This window comes from Chelonia mydas, chromosome 10 (genome assembly GCF_015237465.2).
Source record: "Chelonia mydas isolate rCheMyd1 chromosome 10, rCheMyd1.pri.v2, whole genome shotgun sequence".
In the NCBI taxonomy this organism is placed as follows: domain Eukaryota; kingdom Metazoa; phylum Chordata; order Testudines; family Cheloniidae; genus Chelonia; species Chelonia mydas.
The window spans coordinates 9,670,784-9,696,519 of record NC_051250.2 but is presented as its reverse complement, the minus strand read 5'-3'; the positions used below and the strand labels follow the sequence as shown (position 1 = coordinate 9,696,519).

At 42.3% G+C, this 25,736-nt stretch overlaps 1 protein-coding gene across 4 annotated transcripts in view; it reads left to right on the top strand.

Annotated features, from left to right (window-relative positions):
* Positions 1–25,115, top strand: part of WIPI2 (WD repeat domain, phosphoinositide interacting 2) — a 44,755-nt gene extending 19,640 nt beyond the window's left edge. For 2 of the 4 annotated variants that reach the window (XM_037911678.2, XM_037911679.1), the window contains exons 3-12: positions 4,040–4,209; positions 5,075–5,171; positions 5,889–5,986; positions 7,967–8,059; positions 8,879–8,949; positions 14,644–14,751; positions 15,928–16,092; positions 17,254–17,361; positions 18,538–18,668; positions 19,587–25,115. In XM_037911678.2, the coding sequence (XP_037767606.1) occupies positions 4,040–4,209; positions 5,075–5,171; positions 5,889–5,986; positions 7,967–8,059; positions 8,879–8,949; positions 14,644–14,751; positions 15,928–16,092; positions 17,254–17,361; positions 18,538–18,668; positions 19,587–19,699 (1,154 nt within the window). In that variant the 3' untranslated portion in view covers positions 19,700–25,115. The remainder of the gene's footprint in view (positions 1–4,039; positions 4,210–5,074; positions 5,172–5,888; positions 5,987–7,966; positions 8,060–8,878; positions 8,950–14,643; positions 14,752–15,927; positions 16,093–17,253; positions 17,362–18,537; positions 18,669–19,586) is intronic. The other 2 variants (XR_005227224.2, XR_006284114.1) reach the window with 2 other exon arrangements.
* The last annotated feature ends 621 nt before the right edge of the window (positions 25,116–25,736 follow it).

The following is a 25,736-nucleotide window of genomic DNA, read 5'->3' as shown; positions in this document are numbered from 1 at the left end:
ACCTGGTAGGACACGCACACATGTGCTACGAATTACACCCGGTAGGACACGCACACAAGTGCTACGAATTACACCCGGTAGGACACGCACACAAGTGCTACGAATTACACCCTGTAGGACACGCACACAAGTGCTACGAATTACACCTTGTAGGACACGCACACAAGTGCTGCGAATTATACCTGATAGGACACGCACAGTTCGAATCTAGGCTGAGGCACAGAAATAAAGTCCACAACTGCAGAGTTCCCAAAAGACACTAAGTTTATTACGCTCGAGCGTGGTGCCCGCCTGCTAGCCAGGAGGGGACCCTGAATACAGATTATACAAAGGTTATATACTTTTTAGCAAAGCATGTTGCCCTCGTGCATCGGAAACCTTAGCCAATAAACAAACCCTTGTCTTATCTACCACCTATCCCTGCTTGGTGCATTCCTCGTGCTATACCAGTATGTTAATTATACAGCATGGTCCTAAAGCCATGCATCAGTAACTTTTATTATCAGGATGGGAGGCCTCACATCAAGGCCAAGAGACAGGGAGTCAGAGGCTGACAAAAACCAGATACTGCAAATCAAGGCAGGCTGGAGACAAGGAGGAGGATTTTCACACGGATTCGGTATCTAAGGATTACTCCTCCTGGTGTATGATGTACTGGCATTTAGACAATGGTGGGCCCCAAACCAAAATGGAGTCACATGTGCTAACTTTTCTTAACACTCCTAGCACAGTGCCCTATCCAGTGGACCACAGTGCTTCCCAGCACATTTTGGGATTGTTTTAGACCATCTACATTAGTTGATGCTCTGTTCACATTTTGAAAGCTTTCTTTGTGAGTATAAAGACCTACCTTGCACTTCATGCTTTAGCAGCTTTTTTAAAAGAAAGTGATCGCTTGGGGAGCTGTTGTGAGCTAGTCTGACTTGACCTCCACCTACGGAGCATGCAGTTCCTGCAGTAAAGATATTTCCATTGTGTATGTATAATTACTTGCTAAATAACTGGAGGGAAAATAATTAATGACTTGGCAACAGATTTAACAAAATGTTAATTTTACTTCTACATAGTGACACCCTATGCACAAGGTAGCTTAACCCTGCAGAAATGCATTTTGGGGTTTCTCTGGTGTAGAAGTTGGGCAGAGTTGGTGTTGACTTTGGTCCTAAATGGTTGTGTCCGTGCTGTGCTATTCATATCCTCTATTGGTACCTCTTGTATTTTTCTACTGTAGAATTAAACTCTGCAAATTCTTAAGTAGATCACTAAGGCTGTTTCTACACTAGAGACCTTTCAGTAGCATAGCTGTACTGTCTCCTGAGTAGCCACTCTGTGCTGACTGGAGAGAGCTCTCCCATCAGCATAATTAAACCACCCCCAATGAGCAGCGGTAGCTCTGTTGGCGGGAGAGCATCTCCTGCCAACATAGCGAGGCCCACACCAGTGCTTCTGTTGGTATAATTTTTGACAGTCAGGGGTGTAGTTTTTGTTTTTTCCCACCATCCTGACCAACAAAAGAGATATTGTAGACGTAGCCTAAATGAAGTACGCTACTCGAGGTGTAGTATGTATCTGGTGGTTAGAGGAGCGGAACTGGGAATTTTCCCTAGCTCTTAACGTATTGTTGACCGTTTGAGAGCACACAGAGTGGGGTAATGTGTGAACTGGTCCCCTTAATGGTGGTTGCATCTGCTGTCTGTCGAAGTTCCAGTAATTTCCTTCTTGACCATGAACACTTACACTCTTTCCGTTGAGCCCCACATCAGTTCTGCAGAATGCCACTTCCACATGTACCCTGGCCCCTGACAACACTTCTTCTAGAACACCAGCAGCAGTTCTTCAACCCCAGTCCCAGGCCTGGGGGAGTGGCAGGTCCAGTGGGAACCTCTCAGGCCCCCTCATTCCAGGTCTTGGGTTGCCAGGGGAGGGTGGCAGGAAGGAGGAGCTGATTCATTTTTCATGAGAGGGGAGGAGGGAACAGTCACCCTGAGCAGCTAGGTTCTTTGTGTTCCTCCTCTCTTCCCTTTTGTAAAAATGGTATATTTGCCATGAAGCACTCTGGAACAACATGGCAGAACATCTGAAGAGTGTAACTTGTACTGTCAGTTACTGCTTGCACCAAACTGATCATATTAAGCATTTTAATGTATTTTAAAGTCAAAATGCATCATTACCTCTCTAGATTTAATCATTTTTGGAATTGTGATAAATTGACATATTAAAAATAAATGATTGGTCTGACTTTTTTTCTTTTCAAAAGTTGCCCGTGGCATCAAGAAGGCTGAGATCCACTGCTTTGAACTATGATTGTGAAAACTTACTAGCCCAGGCACAAAAACTAAGTGCTCTTTCTTCCCATGTTGAAAAAGTAATCACTCGTTCCCCTCTGTTTTTTAAAAACAAAACAAAACCCATACACCACTACTTGGCTCGGAAAAGAGGGTGAATAGAACTTTGCAAGGCTGCTTTAAACTATTTTGATGTCTCTCTCATACTGTGGATGCAAGCTTGTTTCTGTGTAAACATGTCTGAACCATTACAAGGCAATTAACAAGTTGAATACCACTCCTGATGCGCTAGTTAATCTGAAATTTTGATTGAAACTGAGGGATCCTTCATCTATTAAGGTTTCATTTAATAATGAAAAGAACTTGGTATAAACTCTTCCTACAGCAACTTTGGTATTGAGACTGTTTCTTGTAGTAGGGAGTGCATGCACATCTTACTCAAGGACCTCTTTAAATATTTCAGGTAAAAATTGAAATATATTTGTTAGATGAATTAGCTAAAAACTCACTCATACTGAACAAGTGTGTAGGGTATTGGATGTGTTCATATGCTAGACAGATTGGACAGATAAATATAGTCTTTCAGGCAACTTCTGGCTTGGCTGGTGAGAAGAGTATCAATTGCTTGACTGTACCAAGAGCTGCCTCTGAAGCCCTCAGAAATAGTTCTTTAAGGCAGTTTTCCTGTTTGGCAAGCATCAGCATTGCACTAATCCAAATATTGATTTTGAAATGGTAGATTTACAGTAATGGATCAAGGCAGGAAGGCTCAAGGAGCTTGTCTTGACTGAGTCTATAATGGAACATCAGGCTTTTAGCAGATATTTATTTACAGCTCTAGAACAGCTGTAGGCATCTGATAAGCACTCTCCTGTTCAGATACTTAACAGATTCATTTCTTCTTTCCACTTTAATATTAAATACATATATACAGCCAGCTGTCCTAGAAAATGCCACTATTGATCCAGCAGGGAGAAGGAGTCGCTGCTTTCTGGCTCAGTGAATTATCCAGATGCTCAGTCCCCATGTCAGTTTTTACAGCTATTTGAGATCATGCCTGGTCAGTTTTCAGATGTGAGACCTCAGAAAAATGAAAGTGCCATGGGAAGAATCATAGAATATCAGGGATGGAAGGGACCTCAGGAGGTCATCTAGTCCAACCCCCTGCTCAAAGCAGGACTAATCCCCAATTTTTGCCTCAGATCCCTAAATGGCCCCCTCAAGCATTGAACTCACAACCCTGGGTTTAGCAGGCCAGTGCTCAAACCACTGAGCTAGAGCCGGTGGCCCTTACAGTTTCAGAACAACCAATTTACCAACTACCTTGAGTACAGTAGTTTTTCTGTCTGCATAAATTCCAGGTTACTTGGCATCATAAAGCTTTTCACGCACGCAGCGGTACTGCATTTATCTAGGCAGTCACCTTTTCATTTCACTATACATCACACAATATGAGATCCTTTCCTTTTATGAGATTTTGATGCAGCCATTCAGTATCCTGTTAATATTTACACACATAACAAGTAAACGTATTTTTAAAATACCCTCACATTTTACAAACATGTAAAATATTATGGCATGTGAAGAAGGGGCTTTGTAAATCAGAATTCAGTGTATATGGTTCTGTTCGCACATTAAGATTACATTCTCTTCTCACTTCTTGTGGATTGACTTCAGTCTTTTTGTGGTCTGTAGGGTACTTTTTCTCTAACATGGAATTTCTTACTTCCCTTTCCCTTTTTGTAACTCCTTAGCCGACACAGAAGATGTGTGCATCGTGGAGAGGCTGTTCTCCAGTAGCTTGGTGGCCATAGTTAGCCTTAAAGCCCCACGCAAGCTGAAAGTTTGCCACTTTAAGAAGGGGACCGAGATTTGCAACTACAGCTATTCCAATACAATCCTGGCTGTCAAACTAAATAGACAGGTAAGTAATAATGTTTGGGTGTAGAAATGTCTCTTGACAGGCTGGGGATTTGGCCCCTGCCAAGTACTATTTCCCTCTGGTGCCAAAAAATAGTTTGAAACTGCTAATTTTAACTTTCCTGCTTCTAGCCCTGGAAGGGTATAGGCAATTAACATCATAATTTGTGTGAAATTCTGTTGAGTATGAATGTTGTCGTGAAACATCCCCAGGGCATCATTCTCAATAATTGATTAAAGAATTACATCAGAGTTCCTTAAACTTAATGCTTTCTATATGGGAAATACTGTGGAAGTTGAGTCTTTGTAGGGTTGAGGGCTGTATTAGACAATATACCTTAAATCTCAGGGTGTGCAAGTAACCCCCAGTTGTTGGGTATTGCTGAGCATAGGGGAATATCTACACTACAGAGACTCTACTGACATAGCTCATGGTGTAGATGCATACTACACCAGCAGAAGGGGTTTTTATGTCTGTGTAGAAACAACCAACTCCTCGAACTGAGTTAGATGTGTCAGAAGGAAGCCATCTTCTATCAACATAGCTGCATCTGTGCTAGGGGTTATGTTGCTATAGTTAAGTCAGTTAGGGGTTTGGAGTTCTTACACCACTGGTTGATGTAGCTATGCCCCTATAAATGTTCAGTATAGAGCAGTCTTCTAAAAAGGGTGTAGATTGTCTCAGCTTAATGTTACTACTTCCCGTCAACTCAGAAATGACTAGCATTGCACTGGGCAAGGACTTTCTGCCTTTGTGTTTGAAAATTGCCTAATATGTGTTGGACACAGGTTGTGGTAATCTAAGAAATTGTACAAATTCCTTTTAATATATTTAATTTTGTCTTTATTTTCCTGTCCCCTTTCTCTAGAGGCTGATAGTATGCCTAGAAGAGTCTCTATACATACATAACATACGAGACATGAAGGTGCTGCATACAATCAGGGAGACGCCCCCCAACCCTGCTGGTGAATATCTGGGGCTCATTTAATTTAAGAAACACATGAAATGTATAGTCTTTCATTGTGTGCGACTGTTTCTTATAGGAAATTGTGTAGAGTGCTCATTAATAAAATCTTTATTCCCACTTGACAGTGGGAGTTAGCTGCTAGACCCTGAAGTATATTCAGATTCAAAGGGTGCTGAACTTGCCCCGTGACACTAAGTGGATTTTTTGAGCATTTCTTTGCATTCATGCCATCACAAATAAAAAAAAATCTCTGCCATGCTATGTGAAACTACTTTTTTTTTTTTTCAGTACCTTATTTTCCCAGTCAGGTGAAAAACTTCATAGGGGTGATATTCAGATTTGATCATAATTGAACACTGAAGAAACCATAATGAGCAAGATGTCACCAGAATTTGCATGGCAACACTGCAAAATGCATCTGTAGGGATAATATTTTAGGTATCACAAACTGTGAACCCAGGAAATTCTTGACTCTTTATCACAGTTTCTATACCTTCCATATGACTATTTCTGTCTTAAAATGATCAATTTTTTTAAACTGGTGGCTGTTGGCCTTAAGATTGTCCAGCCCCCATCCCATTTAAGACCCTTCTGAGGACACTGGCTTTGAGTTAAGTTCTGATATTTTGTAGCTTGATCTGAATATAGAACTAAATCTCTGATGGGTAAGTTTTGGCCTCTGCCTCTTTAATCCTTTTTTGCTCATCCTTCATAGGCTTGTGCGCCTTGTCAATAAACAATGATAACTGCTATCTGGCCTATCCAGGAAGCGCAACCATCGGAGAGGTGCAAGTCTTTGACACCATCAATCTGGTAAGAGTCCTTGTCAGTGCTACTGGCACCTTTAAAGATGTGCTTTTTTGAGACTTAGCTTAATAGGCTCAAAGAGGAGTTAACGGAAACTCAAATTACTTGAGATCATTATTGTGGAACGAGGTCTCTACTGTAGTTTGTCTGTTACTGAAGCTGGGCATAAAACAGCGGAACACAGTAAAGGGGTAATACTCCGTTTGATTAGTGCAGGGGTGGGCGAACTTCAGACGGCGGGCTGGATCTGGTACCTCAGGGCTTTGGATCCAGCCCTTGGGATTGCCACCCGCGTGGCGCCGCAGGCCCCGTGCTGCTCTGGGAAGCACCCAGCACCATGTCCCTGCAGCCCCAGGGGACAGGGACAGAGCTCCGTGCACTGCCCCTGCCTCCACCCCCCGCAGCTCCCATAGGCTGGGAACGGGGAACCGTGGCCAATGGGAGCTTCAGGGGAGGTACCCACAGGTGATGGCAGCATGTGGAGCTCTCTGCACTGCCGCCTCCCTCCCTCAGCCCACACCCCCGCGCCCCCCCCAGGCCCGCAGGGATGCAGTGCTGGCCGCTTCCTAGAGCTGCGCTGGGGCCAGGGCAGGCAGGGAGCCTGCCCTGGCCCCAGTGCACACCGCTGCCACCCCGGAATCGCTTCAGGTAAGCGGCGCCGGGCTGGACGCCGAACCCCTTCTACACCCCGCACCCCAACCCCCTGCCCTGAGCCCCCTTGTACCTTCTGCACCCCAATCCCCCTCCTGCACCCCAACTCCCTGCTTGCACCCCAGCCCGCTGCCGCATCTCCCCTGCCCTGAGTCCCCTCCCGCACTCCGCATCCCTCCCTGCACCCTAACCCCCTTTGTCCTGAGCCCCTTCCTGCACACTGCACTCCCTCCCACACTCCCTCCTGCACCCCAATCCCTTGCCTGAGCCCTACATTCATGGCCCTGCAAGCAATTTCCCCACCCAGATGTGGCCCTCGGGCCAAAAAGTTTGCCCACCTCTGGATTAGTGGTTAGGGTTGAGCATTACAGATTGAAAGCCCTAGGAAAAACTCAGTTAATGCATGTGATTAACGCAAAACAAATTAACTAGGTAGTCACGATTAATCACACTGTTAAGCAAAAATAGAATACCAATTTAAATTTATTTATAAATGTTTTTGGATGTTTTTCTACATTTTCAAATATATTGATTTCAATTACAACACAATATCAAGTGTGCAGTGCTCATTTTATATTATTTTTATTAAATATTTGCACTGTAAAAAAAGCAAAAAGTATTTTTTTTCTATTCACCACATAAAAGTCCACTCAGTCCTACTTTTGTTCAGCCAGTCGCTAAGACAAACAAGTTTTTCATTTATGGGAAATAATGCTGCCTGCTTCTTATTTTATAATGTCACCTGAAAATGAGAACAGGTGTTTGCATGGCATTGTTGTAGCACATCTGGCATGTAATACCTTGCAATGCCAGCTAATTATTCATATGCCTCTTCATGCTTCAATTTGTAGGCTCTAAAGTTTTACACTGTTTTGTTTTTAAGTACAGTTATGTTTAAAAAAAAAACTGCATTTGTAAGTTGCACTTTCACCATACAGATTGCACTACAGTACTTGTATGAGGTAAATTGAAAAATGCTATTTCTTTTTTTTACAATGCAAATATTTGTAATCAAAATATAAAGTGAGCACTGTACACTCTAACAGTGCGATTTAAAACTGATTCATCATGACTATTTTATTAATCTCATGATTGACTTTTTTTTTAATATGACAGTTTTTTCCTTATGATCACTTTTGTGCTGTCAATCGTTTGTATGAATGGTGGTGATGTTTTCGTGAAGCTGTACATTCTAGTATATTACCAGGTCTAAAACAGATAATGTACATCTGTTTGGTTCTCTTAAAAAATCCAGCTTTGCATTTTTGTTTTGATTTTACTTTTTTTTTATCTGCATTATACTAAGTTCTGTATTTTATTGGCTTATTCTTGCAGAGAGCTGCTAACATGATCCCAGCTCATGATAGTCCCTTGGCTGCATTGGCCTTTGATGCAAATGGCACTAAACTTGCCACGGCATCGGAAAAGGTAGGTTTTGATTTGGTTGTGACTATATGGATCAGAGTGAAGCTTACTTTGTAGTGTTTCCAAGTATCCTAAATGTTTCACAAGTACTAAAAGAGGTTGGCTGGTATAATTAAAACTCTCTGAATTAGGAGCTACTGGTATTAGTGGTAACAAGGCTTTTAAATGACTACAGACAATCAGATGTAATGTAGTTAGGACATCAGTGATAAAGAATATTTATTGGAAGTTAGCAATCTTGCGTATTAGGAAGGTAGAATCATAAAACAGAAAAAAGACAGTAAAAGTCAAAGTGGAATAGAGTGAAATGATAGCCTGTATCTGGCACAGACTGACCACTTCTGTCTGAATTGCACAAATCAGCACAGGCTCGTCTCATTCTGTATTAGATTAGAATATTACACTCTCTCAGAACTGAACTGAAGTGCATACCATTTCCTTTACTTTTATCACACGGTACCATGCCTAAGAGGTAGTGCTAGTTGCATTTCCTTTCCACAAGAAAAAGAAATACTGTTCTAAGTATACTTAGAAAGGGAAAAGGCTTCTCCTTGACACAGAACTCCTTCTCTTTAACTTCGTAGGTCAGCTATTAAGCCCATCCTCTTTCTGCTTTTCCCACCCTCTAAAAAATAAACCCGAAGACTAAATGTAACTGGCTTATGTTGGGTGACTCTTATCTGGTGTGCAGCAATTGTGACAAGAATTGCACAGTATGAACTGGTTGTGATGGTACTTTGATCTTTGTGCACGCTGACTAGAGTGAGAACCACAAAGCGGGTATTTAAATTGAGGAATGAGGCTTGGTTTTTTTCTTCATAGGGGACAGTGATCCGAGTATTTTCCATTCCAGAGGGACAGAAACTCTTTGAATTCCGAAGGGGAGTGAAGAGGTGAAGTTCAAAAAAGCTCATTCTCTGAAGCTTGTTCCTTGCGGTAGATTTCCAATGTATTCTGTAGTTGACCTTTTTGTATAGCCATGAGTCATAGTAACTGAAGTAAAGTTTATACTTCGCTACAATTGATCCTGGATCCCTTAAAGTTACAGACCAGGTTTGTGAGAAAGCAAAAGAGAGCATATGGCCCTCTGCAGCTCTTTTTGACTTGACCAACAGCCTGCCCACTTTGCAGACCTCTGATATGTTTCCACTATAAAGACGCTCCAGCACACTGACAGACTGTATCAATACACATCAAGCCATGCTGGCTATAGCACTACTGCTTGTGGTGGGGTAATGATGCTGGTGTTAGGAAAGAGATCTTTCCTGCTCAAGATCTGAGATTTATTTCTGATATCTGAACTACTGAAGGGCTTTAGAGATTTAACACTGATGTTTGTGTCCAAAACTGGGTTCATTCATTGGACTGCTGAACCATATTGTTTAGAAAACTATATCCATATTAGACGCTGACCGTTTTTGCTGATTATGGGCTAGTATGTCAAGAAATGCTTGAGTTAGCCTAAAAATTGTAGTTGTAAGGAGGAAGAATGCTGTCCTGATTTTTAGGATGATTTCTAACCAACCCCTTTCCCTGGTTCTCCACTGTCTGTCTCAATCAGAATAGAGCATACAAGAAGTTCAAATTGGGCCAGGTGTTCTCCTATTGAATGAAGGAAATGGGGAACAAAAAATGCTTGCTCTTACAGTTTTTCATGATATATCCAGCCCTCCAAAAGCCTTGCAACAAGAAAAGGAAGTGAAGGCCTGACTTCTAAAGGAGAAAGCTTATTTTAAAAGCTTGAGGCAATAGAGAACATATGCAACAGACTTGCAATATATAGAGAGCAAGGGAGCAAAACAAATCTTGAAGTACACTTTTGGAAAAAGTGGCGTACATACTGTTCTATTTACTTCATTATAAAGCATCCAAAACTGTTTTGCCATTTAGGGAAAATGTATTGGCTTTTCACCTAACTTTTCTGCAATGTACACTCGCAATACATAGCTGATGAAGAGCTGCTTTAAGTTTTTCCTTTTAAAATCTAGTTTTTAAAAAGTTAAACCTCTGTGGATGCTTAATACAATGCACCTGGTGACCTCCTTTCAGTGTGGTGGTGCATTACTGCCTTTAGGAAAAACAGTACTCTTTCACCTCACAATAATTTGTTACTAGAGCTGCTTATGCAACTACTCCCTATTATGAAGAGACGTTACTGAGTGTTAATACTAACATATAGGAAAGTGAGCTAAATCTTAGGGTGTGGAGAGTAACCACACTAAACTTTAAGTATACCTGACTTCTACTACATATGTCTGGCTGCTGTCATCTGAACATTCTTTCAGAGGAAGGGTAAATTGACCACTTGGGAGTTTATTTTACTTTGAAAAATGAGGGTGGTTTTTATGCAATGTACCTTTTATGATTTTTAGAATATTTTAAGGATCGAGATGAACTTTTCAGATCTACTTGCTAGCTGTTCTGGGGTTAACAGAAGTGAACAATAAAAGTCTTACTGGAATCTGGCTGTAATTGAAAAGGAGATGACTAAGGGGTGGAGTATGATAGAGATCTGTAAAATCATGACTGGTGTGGGGAAAGTAAATAAGGAAGTGTTATTTACTCCTCATAACACACAAACTAGGGGTCACCAAATGAAATTAATAGGCAGCAGGTTTAAAACAGAAATATTTCTTCATACAACACAGTCAACCTGTGGAACTTTGCCAAAGGATGTTGTGATGGCCAAGACTATAACAGGGTTCAAAAAACTAGATAAATTCATGGAGGATTGGTCCATCCATGGCTATTAGCCAGGATGAGCAGGGATGGTGTCCCTAGCCTCTGTTTGCCAGAAACTGGGATTGGGAGACAGGGAATGGATCACTTAATGGATCACTTATGAAAGTCTAATTTTGAGATCTATACATGTTTTCATAAATGGCAGAATCTTAATTTTATAGCTTTGATTGGTAATGGCTCTTTTACATTGTACTTAAATTTCACTCAATTTCCAGTTACTGTTAATTATGAACAGGTGATAGTCTGCTTTGTGCAGTTTCATCAGGAGATCAGAAGCAGGCAGTGTTAAGGAGCAATCCCTTTCCGTGGACTTCTCCACCTACATAACAAATGTACATTATAATAATATATTCCTATGTCATTAGCTCAAAGCTATTCAAGCAGTTTTTTGTTTGCCAATGTCATCAGAAGCTTCTAACTAGAGAGAGCTTATCAGTTATGTGTGTATATTGTCTGTCTTTTACAGCAATGACAAGCAAGGTCTTGTACTTAACCTTTGGCTATACTGGCATTCATTGAAGGTTCTAATATACTTCCAAAACCTTCAGAATACATTTTAATTACTCTTACCTCTCAACATTAGAAGTACACTACTTTTTTGTGAAACTGAGTGTAAACATTAAAAGCATTCACTACAGATGTGTCAGAGGGTTCTTTAGATTCTAATAGTATTAATGAGCATTTTTTCATTTTTCATAAGTGTTTTTGCTTTCTTGTCTTTCTAAACTGAGACTACTCATAGGGACTAGATAGCAGTTGAATTCTGTGTAGCAGTGGTGACAGATAAAAACCCAGTTAAAATGACACCACTCTTTCAATCACCCAGGCTCAATCTTGGTGACCTCTTCAATTCTTCTTTCCTTCCCTTTCACACACTCCACCTTTCAGACCACCATTTCCAAAATTTGTCCCTTTGTCAATATTAAGATACTTGTCCATGCTCTGGTAACTTTCCTTGTTGACTATTGTGATCTTCTCCTCTAGCCTTCACCTTCCTATACTCTGCTCTTTCCCTGTCTCTGTATATTCAAATGGGAAGATTGTTTTGTTTCTTTATGATCTTACCATCTCTCTCCAACCCCAGATCTCTGAACAGACATCCCCATTCCACATTTAAGTCCAAGCATCTCTGCAAAGCACTAACTAATCCACTTCTGCCTACATCTCTTTACTCATCTGTTCCAAAAGCCCCTCCCTACAGACTATTCAAGCTTGTCTCCTGAATTCTGCATCATTATGTGTAACGCTGCCTACGGTGACTCGAGAGTGAGGGTACCAATCTCAGGGCAGACTGCTAGGAAGCATGGCACAAACCCCAAATTAGCTGAGAATTCTATATATAGATTTCACCAACCAATTATCAAGTGTGAACTCTTCAGGCACTAAAACAGCTTTAATGTGGAGTCATATCTAGTCTCCTTCAGTACTACAACCTATCTTATCCAGGTGAATGTACCTTTGTGATAGATGGTCCCTTACACCAAGAATCACTTCAATATTCAGGTTACTCCTAGTCCCAAAGGACCACTCACTTACCCCAGGTCAGTTGCACTTTAGATCTCACACCAAAGACAACACTTGTAGCGAATCCTATAATAAACTATATGAAGATATATTAAAGAGGAAAAAGAGACCAGAGTTATTTTACAAGGTTAAAGCAGGTAAAAATATACACACAAATAAGTTTCAAAAGGTAATAGAAGCTTCTATAATCAGCAAGCTCTGTATGTCCTTTAGGGCTAACCCAAGCTAAGCAGCTGAAGATCTCTTGCCTATGCCAAGAAAAACCTTGCCTCCCAGAGTCCAAGCTACATACCTAGTTCCTTTTATTTGGGGGCTTCTATCCCTCTCCTGCTATGTGCAAACTCAGTTTTATCGGAAGAATCCACTTGCATGACTCATCTTCTACTCCTGGGGGAATTCTGTGCCACTGCAATTGCACAGAATTTGTGTTCCCCACAGATTGTTTTTGCTTCCCTGCCAAAAAATGACTTTCTCACGGGGAAGCAAAGGGAAGCCACAAGAGCAGTCATGCGACTTGCCCCAGCAATGTGTTTCAGATGCCCAGGGCAGCTGGCAGAGAGAGAAATCACTGTCCCCAGTCCCCCAGCATCTGAACCACCACTGAGACCCCCTGCTAAGCTCTATCCCCCCCCACACACCCAGGCCTCCTCGCCGCTGAGCCCCAACCACATTCACCTTGACCCCCCCTGCAGAGTCTCATTACCATTGCACACACAACCCCCCAACAAGCCCCTGTGCATCCAGATCGCCCGCCCACCGCTGAGTTGCCCACACCCAGATTTCCCCACCCAGAACTCTCTCAACCCACACCTGGATCACCCCACATTAAGCCCCTCCACACTTGGATCCTGGCTTGCTGAGCCTGCCTGGCCACATGGAGGGGCAGGGCCTTGAGGCGCTTCTGGGGCAGGCCAGGTCTTTACGCTGTGTCAGGGTTGGGTGCCGTCTCACTGCTGAGTCCATGTCTCAGCGGGGAGCTGGACAGTGATCTCCCATCTCTGTGGCAGCCAGTGGCTTGTGCTCCCCAATGCCATGCTGGAGCCTCCACGTTTATTTGACAAATAAAATTTGCAGAATTTTAAACTTTTTGGCGCAGAATGCCCTCAGGAGTAAGAATCCTCACTGGGGCTGGGCGGGAGAGAGAAGCAACAAATGCTGCACACATTCTTATAATACCTATTTTAACAGGGCTAACACACAGGTGAGCCATAGTGATTCCAGCTGTGTATTTATCATTGCTCAGTTGTGACATGGGGACCTTGGCATGAGCTGGCACCTGGTCTGCCAGCATCACAGTATCTTTCACCCACTCTTGCTTTCCCACTATCCAGTGTTCCTGGAACAACTTCCAATTGAATGTATGCTAGCCGCCTTCTCTTCCAAAACTTGTCATACAGTATTGTACTTGCTCTTGCTTTTAGATTAGAAATTTATTGGTGCAGGTACTTGTTTGACACAGGTCAACTCCTGTAAAGTATCTGGTATGATTATGGTATTATGTGTGGCTGCACTAATTTACAGTATAAAACACGAGAATAGGTATTGAAAAGAACTGATTCAAGTGTGTGTTCTGAGTCATTCAGTCCTTGGCCTCTCTTGAGACTAACGAACTCATTTCACGAAGGTCATCAAGTTCACATTTGGGGCACGCTCAGATTTCATGACAGAAAAATAACGTGTAAATAGCTTGTTTTCACACTTCTTCAAATCTCTTTAACCATTTTGATTCCAGTAAGTCACTGGTATAGTACTACAGTTTGTGTGATACTTACCCATGTAGTTGCACTGGGCTTTGTATAGAGATGGGTAGACTGAATTTGGACTCTGATGCCTGCTGATTCCCTAGCTGGTGTCTCAGTTGAAATCTAGTGCATAACAGGAAGTCCAAACTCAGAAGCCTGAGATTCTGTCTCTCTGTAAGCGAAACAGAAAATGTCAACGAAAACAGTTCAGAATGTTTGTTTTCCCTTTTCTGATTCACAGAGGGCAGTGCACACAGGCTCTAAGTTCTTTGGAGATCTTGGTTTAAATGTGAGTGATCTGTAAATCTCTGATACGAGACTGAACAAGGAAAGCTGTCTCTTTCCACCTTTCTGCAACATTTCCAGAATTTTTTCCTGGCCTGCACAATGGAGCTGGGTTAATAACTGAAGAGGCTGGAAATATTCAGAGACAAAGACTCCTATATGCTAGTGTGGGGGACTAATATTCCCATTTTAACTGAGCCTCATGAGCTCCATATGACTTAATGGTACCTTTTCTCCATTTCCTGTTTGGCATACCACTAGTGTGTAGACATTTATGTGGTTACTCTCTTCTAGGTGTGTAAGCATCTGCTCGTTGGCCTTCAGCATGGATGGCATGTTCCTCTCTGCATCCAGTAACACAGAGACAGTGCACATCTTCAAACTCGAGACTGTGAAAGAAAAGTAAGTTTCAGAAATGCTCAAGAAACAGACTTGTTGTTTGACAGTCTGGATGAATTCTCAGGAGCTTGGACACTTCCTTCTTTTGAAAACCCCTTACTGTTAAGGACATAGCAAGACAATTGTGGATCTGCTGGCTGAATTCAGCTGCTGAGATACACATGTCCCTCTGTAAATAGAAAAACTATTTCTATGATAAGTTGGCACATCCTTAGGAGAAAAATGGGGACACTTAAATTTTTTTAATCACATGTGCCTTTTACTACACAGTCAGTCAACCTCCCCACCTGCATATATCATAGTACTGACATGCATGGAGTGCCATAAAAGGCTGCAACTAAAAACACTTATGTTTGTGTGGGTTGAGGGTATGGAGCATATTGACACTCTAGATTATCATTTCAAGGGTGACCTGCAAAGGGAATATGGATTTTTGCCTTGTTTGCTGCTTCATGATGCATAAAGGAGTTCTAGAAAGGTTTTTCAGTTTTCCTGCATGATCTTTATATTAGAACTTCAGTTGTTGCTTACTGTTGTCTCTGAGGCCTGGTCTACGCTGGGCGGGGGGGCAAGCTAAGTCGGTCTAAGTCACTGCGGTAGGACGACTGCTGACGCTCCCCAGTCGACTCCGCCCTAGCGTCTCACTCTGATGGAGTACCGGAGTCGATGGGAGAGCGCTTGGTGGTCGATTTATCGCATCTTTGCTAGATGCAATAAATTGACCCCCGCTGGATCGATCGCTCCGGAAGTAAGTGTAGACATGCCCTGAGACTCTGGAAAATGGTTGGATTATGGTACTAGATAAACAATAGTGAAACTTGATTGAGAATGGAAGTGATTCTTTTGTATAGTCAGGTTGCTTAAATTTTTGTTAACATGTTGTCGTGCAATTTTATAAATAGGAAAAAAAAGTTAGCAATTTAACATCCTATCCATTCGCTAAAGGGCTAAGAGTGCTCATAGTACATGAGACTTGCAGTGAGAAGCCCAACAAAAATAGGGGATACCAGACTTATCAGTAGTGTTATTTCTAAGGGAGAGGGGGCAAACAAGGAAAAGAGCCTTTATACATCATAAAGTAAAAAGACCACCAGACATCCTTCTCCTGTTGCAGGTTGTTTTTAATGTCAAAGTACACAATTGAATTCAACTTTCCCTTTTCTTCCTCCTGAACTGTAGACCTCAGGAAGAGCCCACTACCTGGACAGGTTACTTCGGAAAAGTGCTGATGGCCTCCACAAGCTATCTGCCCTCTCAAGTCACAGAAATGTTTAACCAGGGCAGAGCCTTTGCTACAGTTCGCCTGCCATTCTGTGGACACAAAAACATCTGTACTCTTGCCACGTGAGTAAGGAGATGAGGTTTTTTCCCACCACCTGGTGGACTGCCAGTATCAAGCAAAGGAAGCCTTGACAGAATAGATAATGTTCCAAGGTTTTCTGGCTTGTCAGGTCACATATCTCCTCTATAGCTAGATGGCTAATGTATAGAACACATCAGGGATTGGATTGCCATTTGGTAACCATTTCAAAGCTTCGTCCTGCTCAGGAACAGTGTGTGAAAATTAATTACTCAGAGCCCGACTGAAACAGAAGGCATAAAGTTTCTTCAGGGATGATTGTGGAATGAATTGCTTTTTAAAGAGGATTTTGTGAGCTTCCAGAAATCCTTCATGGTGAAGGAAGAATGTTTAAAAACAGATTCGGACCTAGAATATTCATTCCCCATTAGTGCTGAATGAAATGTTAGTGCATTTTGATATTAAGTTGTTGTATTAGACAGTCATGACTATCCAATTCAGAAGACTTTAAAGGTAATTGCAGACCCCAGATTTGGCACCTTCCTAAGACAAGCTCTTAAATTTGGGTAAAAGTGTAGCATTTGTGAGTCTTTTTAACCGACTACACACATTTTAGTCTTCATTCTGTCTGAACCAAAAGTGGCGCATTTGGCACAGCTATCAAAGCAATAAACTGTGCAGTATTAAATGTGTTTTGTGGGGAATTAATAAATTTGTGCTGATCTACTCGAACTTACAGGTTTCATTTTACATTTAATAACATTTCATCTGATCTCAGAGCTCTCTGCAGACATTAAATAAGCCTCACCTCATGCCTGTGTGGTAGGGAAATATATCACCACGTTAGATGGTGAAACTGAGTGCCATGCGGTGCCACAGCGAGTGAGTAGCGGAGCTCGTATGCGAACCAGAGTCTTGACTCCTTGTCTCCTTTAGCCATGAGACCACACTGCCTCCACATGTGAGTTAATTGACATGCACGAGACCTACACAAATGGCTCCCTTGAATGTCAATGGTAGTTTTGTGCCGGATTCCCGTGCATGTTACTTTTGTCATGGGAGCCCTGCATATGTAGCCATTGAACCAGATTTCTTATGAGCTGTAGCGAGAGGAAAGCGATCACTTAGAAACCACAATTTTCTGCTGGTATAACACTCCCATTCTTAAGACTTGGTTTTCTGTGTCCTCTCCTAATCTCTTCTAGAATCCAGAAGATTCCCCGTTTACTGGTGGGAGCTTCTGATGGGTACCTCTATATGTACAACCTGGACCCCCAGGAAGGAGGAGAGTGCACACTAATGAAACAGCACAAGTAAGTCCAGACTCGGTCCTACCTGTGTACTTGTCACGTTTGGTTTTCTAATATAACTGGACTGACAAAAATCTTTGTTCCAAAACTCATTTCCTCCTGCTGAACTCAAATCTTAGAGCTCATTTTTGTATTGATATTTTTAAGAGCAGTGGCAGGAGGTGAGTAACCTTTAGAATCTCCTTGCTTCTTCCTTCCTAGTAACTGTTACACTAAGCATCACTTTCATAGCAGAAACTTAATGCTGTCTGATTGCAGTCAAGAATCAATCTGCTGTCAGTCTATACTCCCATCTCCTGCCACGCAGCTGGTGGTTCAGTTACTTTAACAAGAATATGAAACATGACACCTAACACACTTCTTCCATGGATGAGAGAACTTTCCAAAGGTGGGGAAGCATCATCCCCATTTTACAAATACAGAAACTGGCTCCTGCACTAATATCTAATGTCATGGGACAGGCTTACTTGTAAGCTACCTTGTCTGTAGGCTGGCCACATGGTCTATTTAGTAGCAGGTCTGTAGAATGGTTTAGGAGAGATCAGGGTTGATAGCATAGCAAAGATTCATAGGTTTTTAAGGCTAGAAGGGCACCATTATGATTACCTAATCTGATCACCTGTATAATGCAGATCATAGAATTTCACCTAATAATTCCTGCATCAGGGCTATAACATCTTTTTGGGCAAGAGCATATCTTCTACAAAAAAGTTGAAATCTTGATTTAAAGACTTCAAGTCATGGGTAATCCACCACATTACTGTGTGAATTGTTCTACTGGGTAATCCTCATTGTTTAAAAAAATGCATTTCTAGTCTGAATGTATCTAGCCTCTGCTTCCAGCCACTTAACTCGTTATGCCTTTGGCATAATTTAGATGATTTGTCTTCAGTGTTTGTGATGAGAAATGCAGTCAGCCAAATGCTTTCCCTACAATTCTCTGGAAGGCTGACACCTCTCGGTCACAATGCAAGTGATGTGTGGCATTGAAGATTGAGGAACTGATTACAATGACCAAAGGCATTAAAGATTTTATTAATATTACACATGTATGATTTTTTTTGCATGCCTAATGTGGAGGTTTTGCGCAACTGGTGTGCAGGAGTATTGACTGCAGTTGTATTGGTGATTGTTCCTTGAACCACTTCTGCACATCTAATCTCTTTCTCTGCCCACTAGGCTAGATGGCAGTATGGAGCCAGCCAATGAAATTTTAGAGTCTGCGTCACATGACCGGCCACTAGTAGCACAAACCTATAGTGCTGCTGTGACAAAAGGTACTTATGTGCCTTCATCACCCACAAGACACGGTAAGGCTAATGCTGGAAAACTGGGAGAAGATTATTCTAAAGATGATTCTATCCAAGATGGCTTCTTGTGCTCTTCCAAGTTTTGGCCTTTATCGTTATGACTCTGTAAACCTGTTATGAAGCATTTGTTCTGTTAGTCATAGTGGAAACAGAGGGTAGCTGTTAAGTGACTCTGAGAGCCACTTTGGAAGCTTCACGGGACAGATCGTTTGTCTTTGCTACTTTCTGGGCAGTCTGGACAGAACTGAATATGGAACTGTACTGGGACACCATAGTAATATATGCCTTAGGTTATGATGTTTTGTTAACCTTACGTAGTGTTTGGACAGACTCTTGGTACCGGCTTCTGTGCAGCATTTGGACTGCAGTCCTTTTGTAAGAGTTGCACAAGATACCCCAATATTTCTGTTGCTGTCATGATGACTTTTGCCACTGTCCCACCAGTCTGACATACAGATTAAATCTACTGGCTTGGTGGAGACCAGAATTTGAGTATGTTAGGGTTCCCTAAGTGAGTGGAGACCAGGTATATAGTTAATATAACCAGTATGAGTACCCTCAATTCCTTTGTTGGTGGCACACTGGCAGAAGATTTGGCCATGGAGATGACACATTTCACCGTCCCAGGGTGAATGCTGTGATGATCACAGCAGTGTCGGGGCAGGGGGTCAAAATTGTCAGCCACCTGCTCAGAACAAGGGAGTGAGCTCTGCTTAAATTTGGAAGCCTGATGATGACCTCATCAGCAAATCGTGGTTTTAAAAAACACTGACTTGTGACAAAGCCAATCTAGAATGGCAATGGTGCTGTTGCACGTAGTGTCTTGTACTTCAGCTTATAAACTTGCATCGGGAGCTTTCTCGCATCCAAGCTCCAATTTTTGCTACTGAACCCCAAACACTATCATTGTTTCTGCAGCCTATACAGAGGATCTGGGTGCAGTGGGTGGAGCTTGCCTGGAAGATGAAACCAATGCGCTGCGATTGGACGAAGACAGTGAGCATCCTCCCATGATTCTTCGGACTGACTGAACTTTTGACCTGTGAACTCACTCCTAAAGCTGAGAACACTGGCCTGATGTTTCTTGAGGAATCTCGTGTTATGCTGCTATGAACTTTGGCATGAATTGAGAGAGAGGATGACAGACTCCAAAAACAGTTTTAAACGTTGTAGCTGTAGTCCTAATTCTATACCATTGGAAAAATATATGGTTTCAATTCAGTGGCTTTTAATCTTGCTTATCGATTTTAGCTGTGTGGTTTTGCTTTTTTGTTTTTGGGCGGGATTTGTTTTGTTTTTGTTTTGTTGCCAAAACCTGCTCTTTGTGCAGTCCTCAACCTACTAGCTTTGCATGCATTCATGTGCCAAGCAAGCATTGGCGAGAGAAGCCACTTTATAACAAACTAAAGTTTGTATTTTTTTATATATGTATATAATACTTAGCACATATAAGGAAGGAGTGGAAAAGTGGTTCTGGATGCTGAGGCTGGTTCTGCACTGACAAAGGTCCAAATGGTTTCCTGTGCATTGGCTTGCAGGCATGCCTCATGACTGACATGCAACTTTTAAGATGCAATATCCTGTTTATTGGGTTTCCCCTTCCCCTTCCCTGAACCATTTGGTTAATTAAAATTCCTTCTGAATGTTGCTTATTTGTGGGAGTGTTCTGTTTGTTGGGATGGAAGGCCTGTTTCCTGACTGGAATTTCTTCTGTCCCCAAGAATATGTAATATAGAAAGTGCCTGTACAGGAAAAATCTTAGGGGAAGGAAAGCTAGGAAGGGGTAGACACTTACTGTTTTGTGGGGGGGGGGTTTGTGTTCATCTATCCTTGCTGTTTTGGAGCTGTCTGTCTTCAAGCCAAGTTAGCCAATATGCTGACTTAGAAGAGGTGTTTCAGGTTAATAACTTGGAAAGCACTTTCTTCCTCCCTCCCCCTGTTAGATCAGCTATGTCGCTGGCAGAGCAGCAATAATCTCTCATTTTATTCCTGCTTTAATCCCTCAGAGCAAGGCCAGCATCCTTCCTGCCCAGGACTGGATGGAGATAGCTTCAGAGTCTGTCAGCCCTACTTCGTAAATGGCCTTAAGGTTTTGCATTGGGAAGATACAACGCTCCCCTCTCCTTTCCTTGTCTCCATCCAATTTGGATCTGAGCATGCTGCCTCAGTAATGAAGGTTCAGGAATTATGGAATGCTGATGTAAATATAAATGACTATCCACCTGAGTTCCAGCTTTTGAGAGTTATTAATCTTCTCTCAAGTGTTCCTTGGATAACTAAACTACACTATGTGTTGCCTCCATTTCCACCGGCTTAAGGAGCACTTCTGATGCACTTGAAAGGGATGGTTGTCCTTTTGGCAGCTCTGGAATGACTGTTCTTGAACTGCTGTGACCCTGGCTAGGAGTGAACAAGGTTGGCCAATGCTGCCATCTATTTGTGCCTTTCGCTAAATCTTGGATATATTAGGTGAGCAAAATGATTACCACAGCATTTGGGTGTGAGTGTTGCTTTCTGTAGACTCTAAGCCTCCTTTATCTTTCAGATAGTGAAACTGATTACCCATCTCTCATTCTGGCACCTCTTCGAAACAAACAAACAAAAAACCCCCAAACCAATTGGAACAAAAGAGTCATAAGTCTTGAGAGAAAACAGAACCAGGATTTCCTTGAGTGCATTCACAAATTTAACTTTCCTATCAATCACACAACTATGGTGCTGCTTAGATTTAGGATTTGCTACTATGCATGCTGTTGAATAGGGGCATGCAATGGCAGTTTGTCCTCGGAGCTCAGCGCAGGTAGCTGGGCTTCTGTTTCCTTTAAGGGAGCAGAGGATGGTGGTAGGCCCTGCCAAAGAGTCATATTGTGTACAAACTTACCTATAGTCATGCTGTCATTATAAAATGAACCACTGTTAGTCAAATCATTTTCCTGGAAGAGAATCTTCACCGTTCTCTCCCAAACCCCAGATCCTTCTCATGTGGTGAGGAAGCATCAGATTTGCCTCTACCCACTTTCTGAGCTCTCTACTGTTCTGGATATGTTGAATGGAGCAACTAGTTTGGGCCTCTTCAGTGGTCTCCTCTAAGTGTATTGTGTTCTGAAACATGTTGAAATCTCATTAAGTCTCCGAACTTCAAGCTCTATCAGAAAACTAAGCCCCATGAATAGAATTTGTTACCATTTGTGAACCGCTGCGGGCTTTGCTGTGGAATTTATAACTTTAGTGAGGCCTGAAATGCAAGTCTTACAGCAAATACAAGCTCAGCAGGTTTTGTTGGTAGCCGTATAACTACCAAAAGACTTCAAATGTAGTTCTGGTCACGTCCGTTTTGATAACCCATTCGGAGGCTTGGCATAAATTCTAAGCTCCATCAGAAGAGCTTGTAATAAACAGTCATGAGCACCACTGACGTAACATAGGTCTGGTAAAGGTACAAGCTTTACAACTTTTGAGTTATAACGGCACCAAAAAATACTTTCCTCCATTTCAATGTAAACTAAGGGAATTTCTTGACTGTTTCCCTTTTTAAAAAAAAAAAAACAGTGAGTGCTAGTGTACAATTCTCAAAATACTACACACCTGTCAGGACATTCATAGTTACGGTTCCAACACCAACCTTAGCTCTGCCTCTCTCCTCTCTCACCTATAAGCTTGAGACCCCACACGTGCTAACTATATTTCCCATAAATGCCATAGACTACCATCTCCACCCATATTCTACATATGGACAGGTGAATTGCCCACTAGACTCAATACTCCCGCAATTCACCCTTCTGCTCCAGGCTGAAGGCGATAATTTCTAGTATCTTGACTTTCCTGTGCAGTCCAGAGATTATCCTTTCTTGGCCAGCATACCCCTATGGGCCAGAGAGCCCAACCTATCTCACTCACCATCACTGCTGTACCTACCTGTCCACTGGAGGTCAAAGAAGCCACTTTAAAGAGATCTGTCTTTATCCAAACCACTCCACACACCAGCTAGTCACAGATCCTAGAATATGTAATGCCCCTGACTATGGGGATGACTTACATCTGTTTCTATCCCCATGGGAAGGAGCTGGCTTGCTTGTAGGCCCAGCTTGGCAACCTCCTTTCTGTCAGGTAAAATGTGACTGCCATATCTCCCAGCTGGCCCTATCTCTTAGGTCTGTCACCAGTCGTGCTGTAAACAATTCAGGTGTTGAGAGACACTCATTGCATTTCCTCTTCCATCTCCCGTTCAGCCTGGATCTTAAACATTGCACCAGCAGAAGTGGGAACCTGGCCATTGGTAACTGGCTGCTGACAAATTTAGGAGTTCTCTTCAGCATAGGGCTTAATCCCAGGTGTACAAGGACCTGCCTTATAGTGACAACCCACTCTTCCGTCATGTATCCTCATATGACTAAGGAGCGTACTCTTGGAATTCCTGTGCTCCACAGTGCAGGTGGTGGTAAAACCATTAACTGTGTATTTCCTGAGTTCCTAGTGTGTGTGTGTGTGTGTGTGTAGGGTTCATATTCTATTATCACTCTAGCGGGCAATATATTCTCAGCCATAACTCCACCTATATTTTTTTTAAATACTGCACTTATCAAAGGCTTATTTTTAACAATAAAGCTGTCTGGGGGACAAGCGTCGGTATGTGGTAAAATGTATAACCAAAGATGGCCTGCTGGCGGGGGAGAAATGTGCGTAGACTTGGAATTCTAAACTCAGGTGTTGCTAGGTTCTGGTGTTCCTAGTTCCCATTGAGTACCATAGATAGAGGGGCTGCATTTCAGATACATTCTGTTAATGTGTCCATAGATAGCAAGTATGGTTGTTCTGTGGCTGCCTTGAGATCAGTCAGTTCTTGTAATTTTTCTCTTGCTTATTTTTTGTTGAGTTATAAACCAGGAGATGTTGCCTGCTTTGGACTCGCCCCATAGCATTGTTCCTGCAGGAGAACAGTAGGTAAATCTAGCACTTAAAAAGTAACTGGGCATGGCAGAGAGGGGAAGTGAGCATTGTGGAACCATGTGAGGAAATGGCAGGAGGTTCGTAAAAGCTGCTGCTTTTTTCCTAAAGTCCCAATTCAGCCAGGCACTGAAGCACGTGAGTAGTCCCAATGAAATCAGTTAGGCTCAAACTTAAGCACCTTGCTGAATTGGGGCTTCGCTGAGGAATTTCTTAGGGCTAATACCCCACGGCTAAATTTCCATAAAGGAGTAGGAAAAAGCTATAGCCTTCTTTTTAACTGCCTCAGATTGCAAATGAACATCAGTTGAGTACAAACCTGAAGCTGTTTCCTTAAGTATAGTAACAGGAGTTTCCAGCTGAAAGGAAGTTGTTTACAGCTAATAATCTTTTAAAAAGGGAGACCAACGGGAGAACTACCACCACTGAATTCAGCCAGAGACCTAGGATTGCGAATCTGATAAGCAGAACTTTTTCCTACTGGGAATCTCTCACTCTGCTTCCTGCGTTCTAATAATGGCATCTGCACAAAAGAGAACGTGTAATAAGGCTTTAGAATTTTTTTCCTAGAGGGTCACCTCGGGTACTCAGCATAGCTTTCTCTTGTATGCAGACCAGTTGCTGCTGTCTGCGGGAACAATCATGTCCTCCCACCCCCGAAGGCATTGTCTGTGGTCCTCCTCACTGCACTTGAACAACTCAAAAACCCTGCCCTGCTTTGGAAGTTTTACCCCTTACAGTTAAAACTCAACTGTAAGGAGTGCAGTAAAGTTTTGATTTAACCTAGTAGCACTATAGGTCAAGACTAAAATGTCTTCTCTGAGCAAGCATAATTCTTGTTTCTGGGAGTCACGCCATATGTTGAAAGGAGATTAGACCCTTAAAATGCTAATGCGGCTCAGGAAAGTGCTCACAGGCAAGAGAGTCTGGCTCCTGGTGTGTGAATAACTCACTTCAGATTGCAATTTCACAATTGAAGGCACTTAGCAAATTTTCATTTATGCATCTTTGATACTTAACTGGCACAATCCATCTCTGTAAAATAGCGGACAACAGGTCTTCACTCTGGCTTGCAAGTAGCTACTTTTCCATGTGCATTGTGGGTGTCTTGACTCTTTTCTGTTGATCATACGGTTGTAGTAATTGCACATTAGTCCTTACTTCCTTTGTACAGAATTTGATTCATTTGTGGGTGGGTGGGGAATTTGGCAGTAACTAGTGTGGGGAGTCAAATCCAAATCCCCAGCTCCTGAATTGAATGGAGTCAGTCTTCTCAACGCTTTCCACCCAATCAAATCTTTCTCTTTCAGATTTCCTTCCTTACCTGGAGGAAGCTGCATCCTGCAGTGCTAATAAGCTTCTGTTCAATGTCTGTATAAATAAATGGAAAAATCTGTTCACAAATAACATTCCACACTATCAAGTGTCCAGCTCTTATTGCTAGCCCATTGCTGTTCAAATTTTATAATTGCATAAGAAATTAAACCTGTGTTGTGATATGTATTTTGTGTCTGCCTTATTCATTTGCTACATGAAAATGGGGTCTGTTAGCTATAGGTGACTTTGTGCAAAAGAGAAGAGCACTAGTTTGGGTAGAGCTGTAGCTGATAAAGCTACAGCCAACTCTGTGCCATGTACTTGCTGTCAAGGGACACCATCAGTGTTAGTTTTTACCTCTTGCAAAACATTGCAAAGATCATTGTGAAACAGTGCAAGGACACCTGGCAACTTTCACCTCCTGGCAGTTTTCTAAACACTTTTCTTCTCCCCTCAGCAAGAAGAGTCTGGCATGGCTGGAGGGGAAGGGGAACAGAGCCTGCCTGACAGTCACTGCTAGCTTAGCATAAGGGTTTGTGATGGTGAGACATCCTCAGAACCAATTTTCTGCTCCCCCTCACTAGTTTCACACAGGGACCTTTGTGTGTAAGGGCAGGAGGCAGTTCTGGCTGCTCTTCCATTCCAACCTTGGACCCTACACATTTAAATTGAGAAATTCATAACTGGCTTCATTTGCTGAATGAGAAATGGTTACATGCTGGCATCCAGCCAAACTGCAACAGCTGCAGTGCCACGGTTGCACAGTTAAACACGAAACAGACGGAGCCTGGAGAAAAGTGGGCTCTT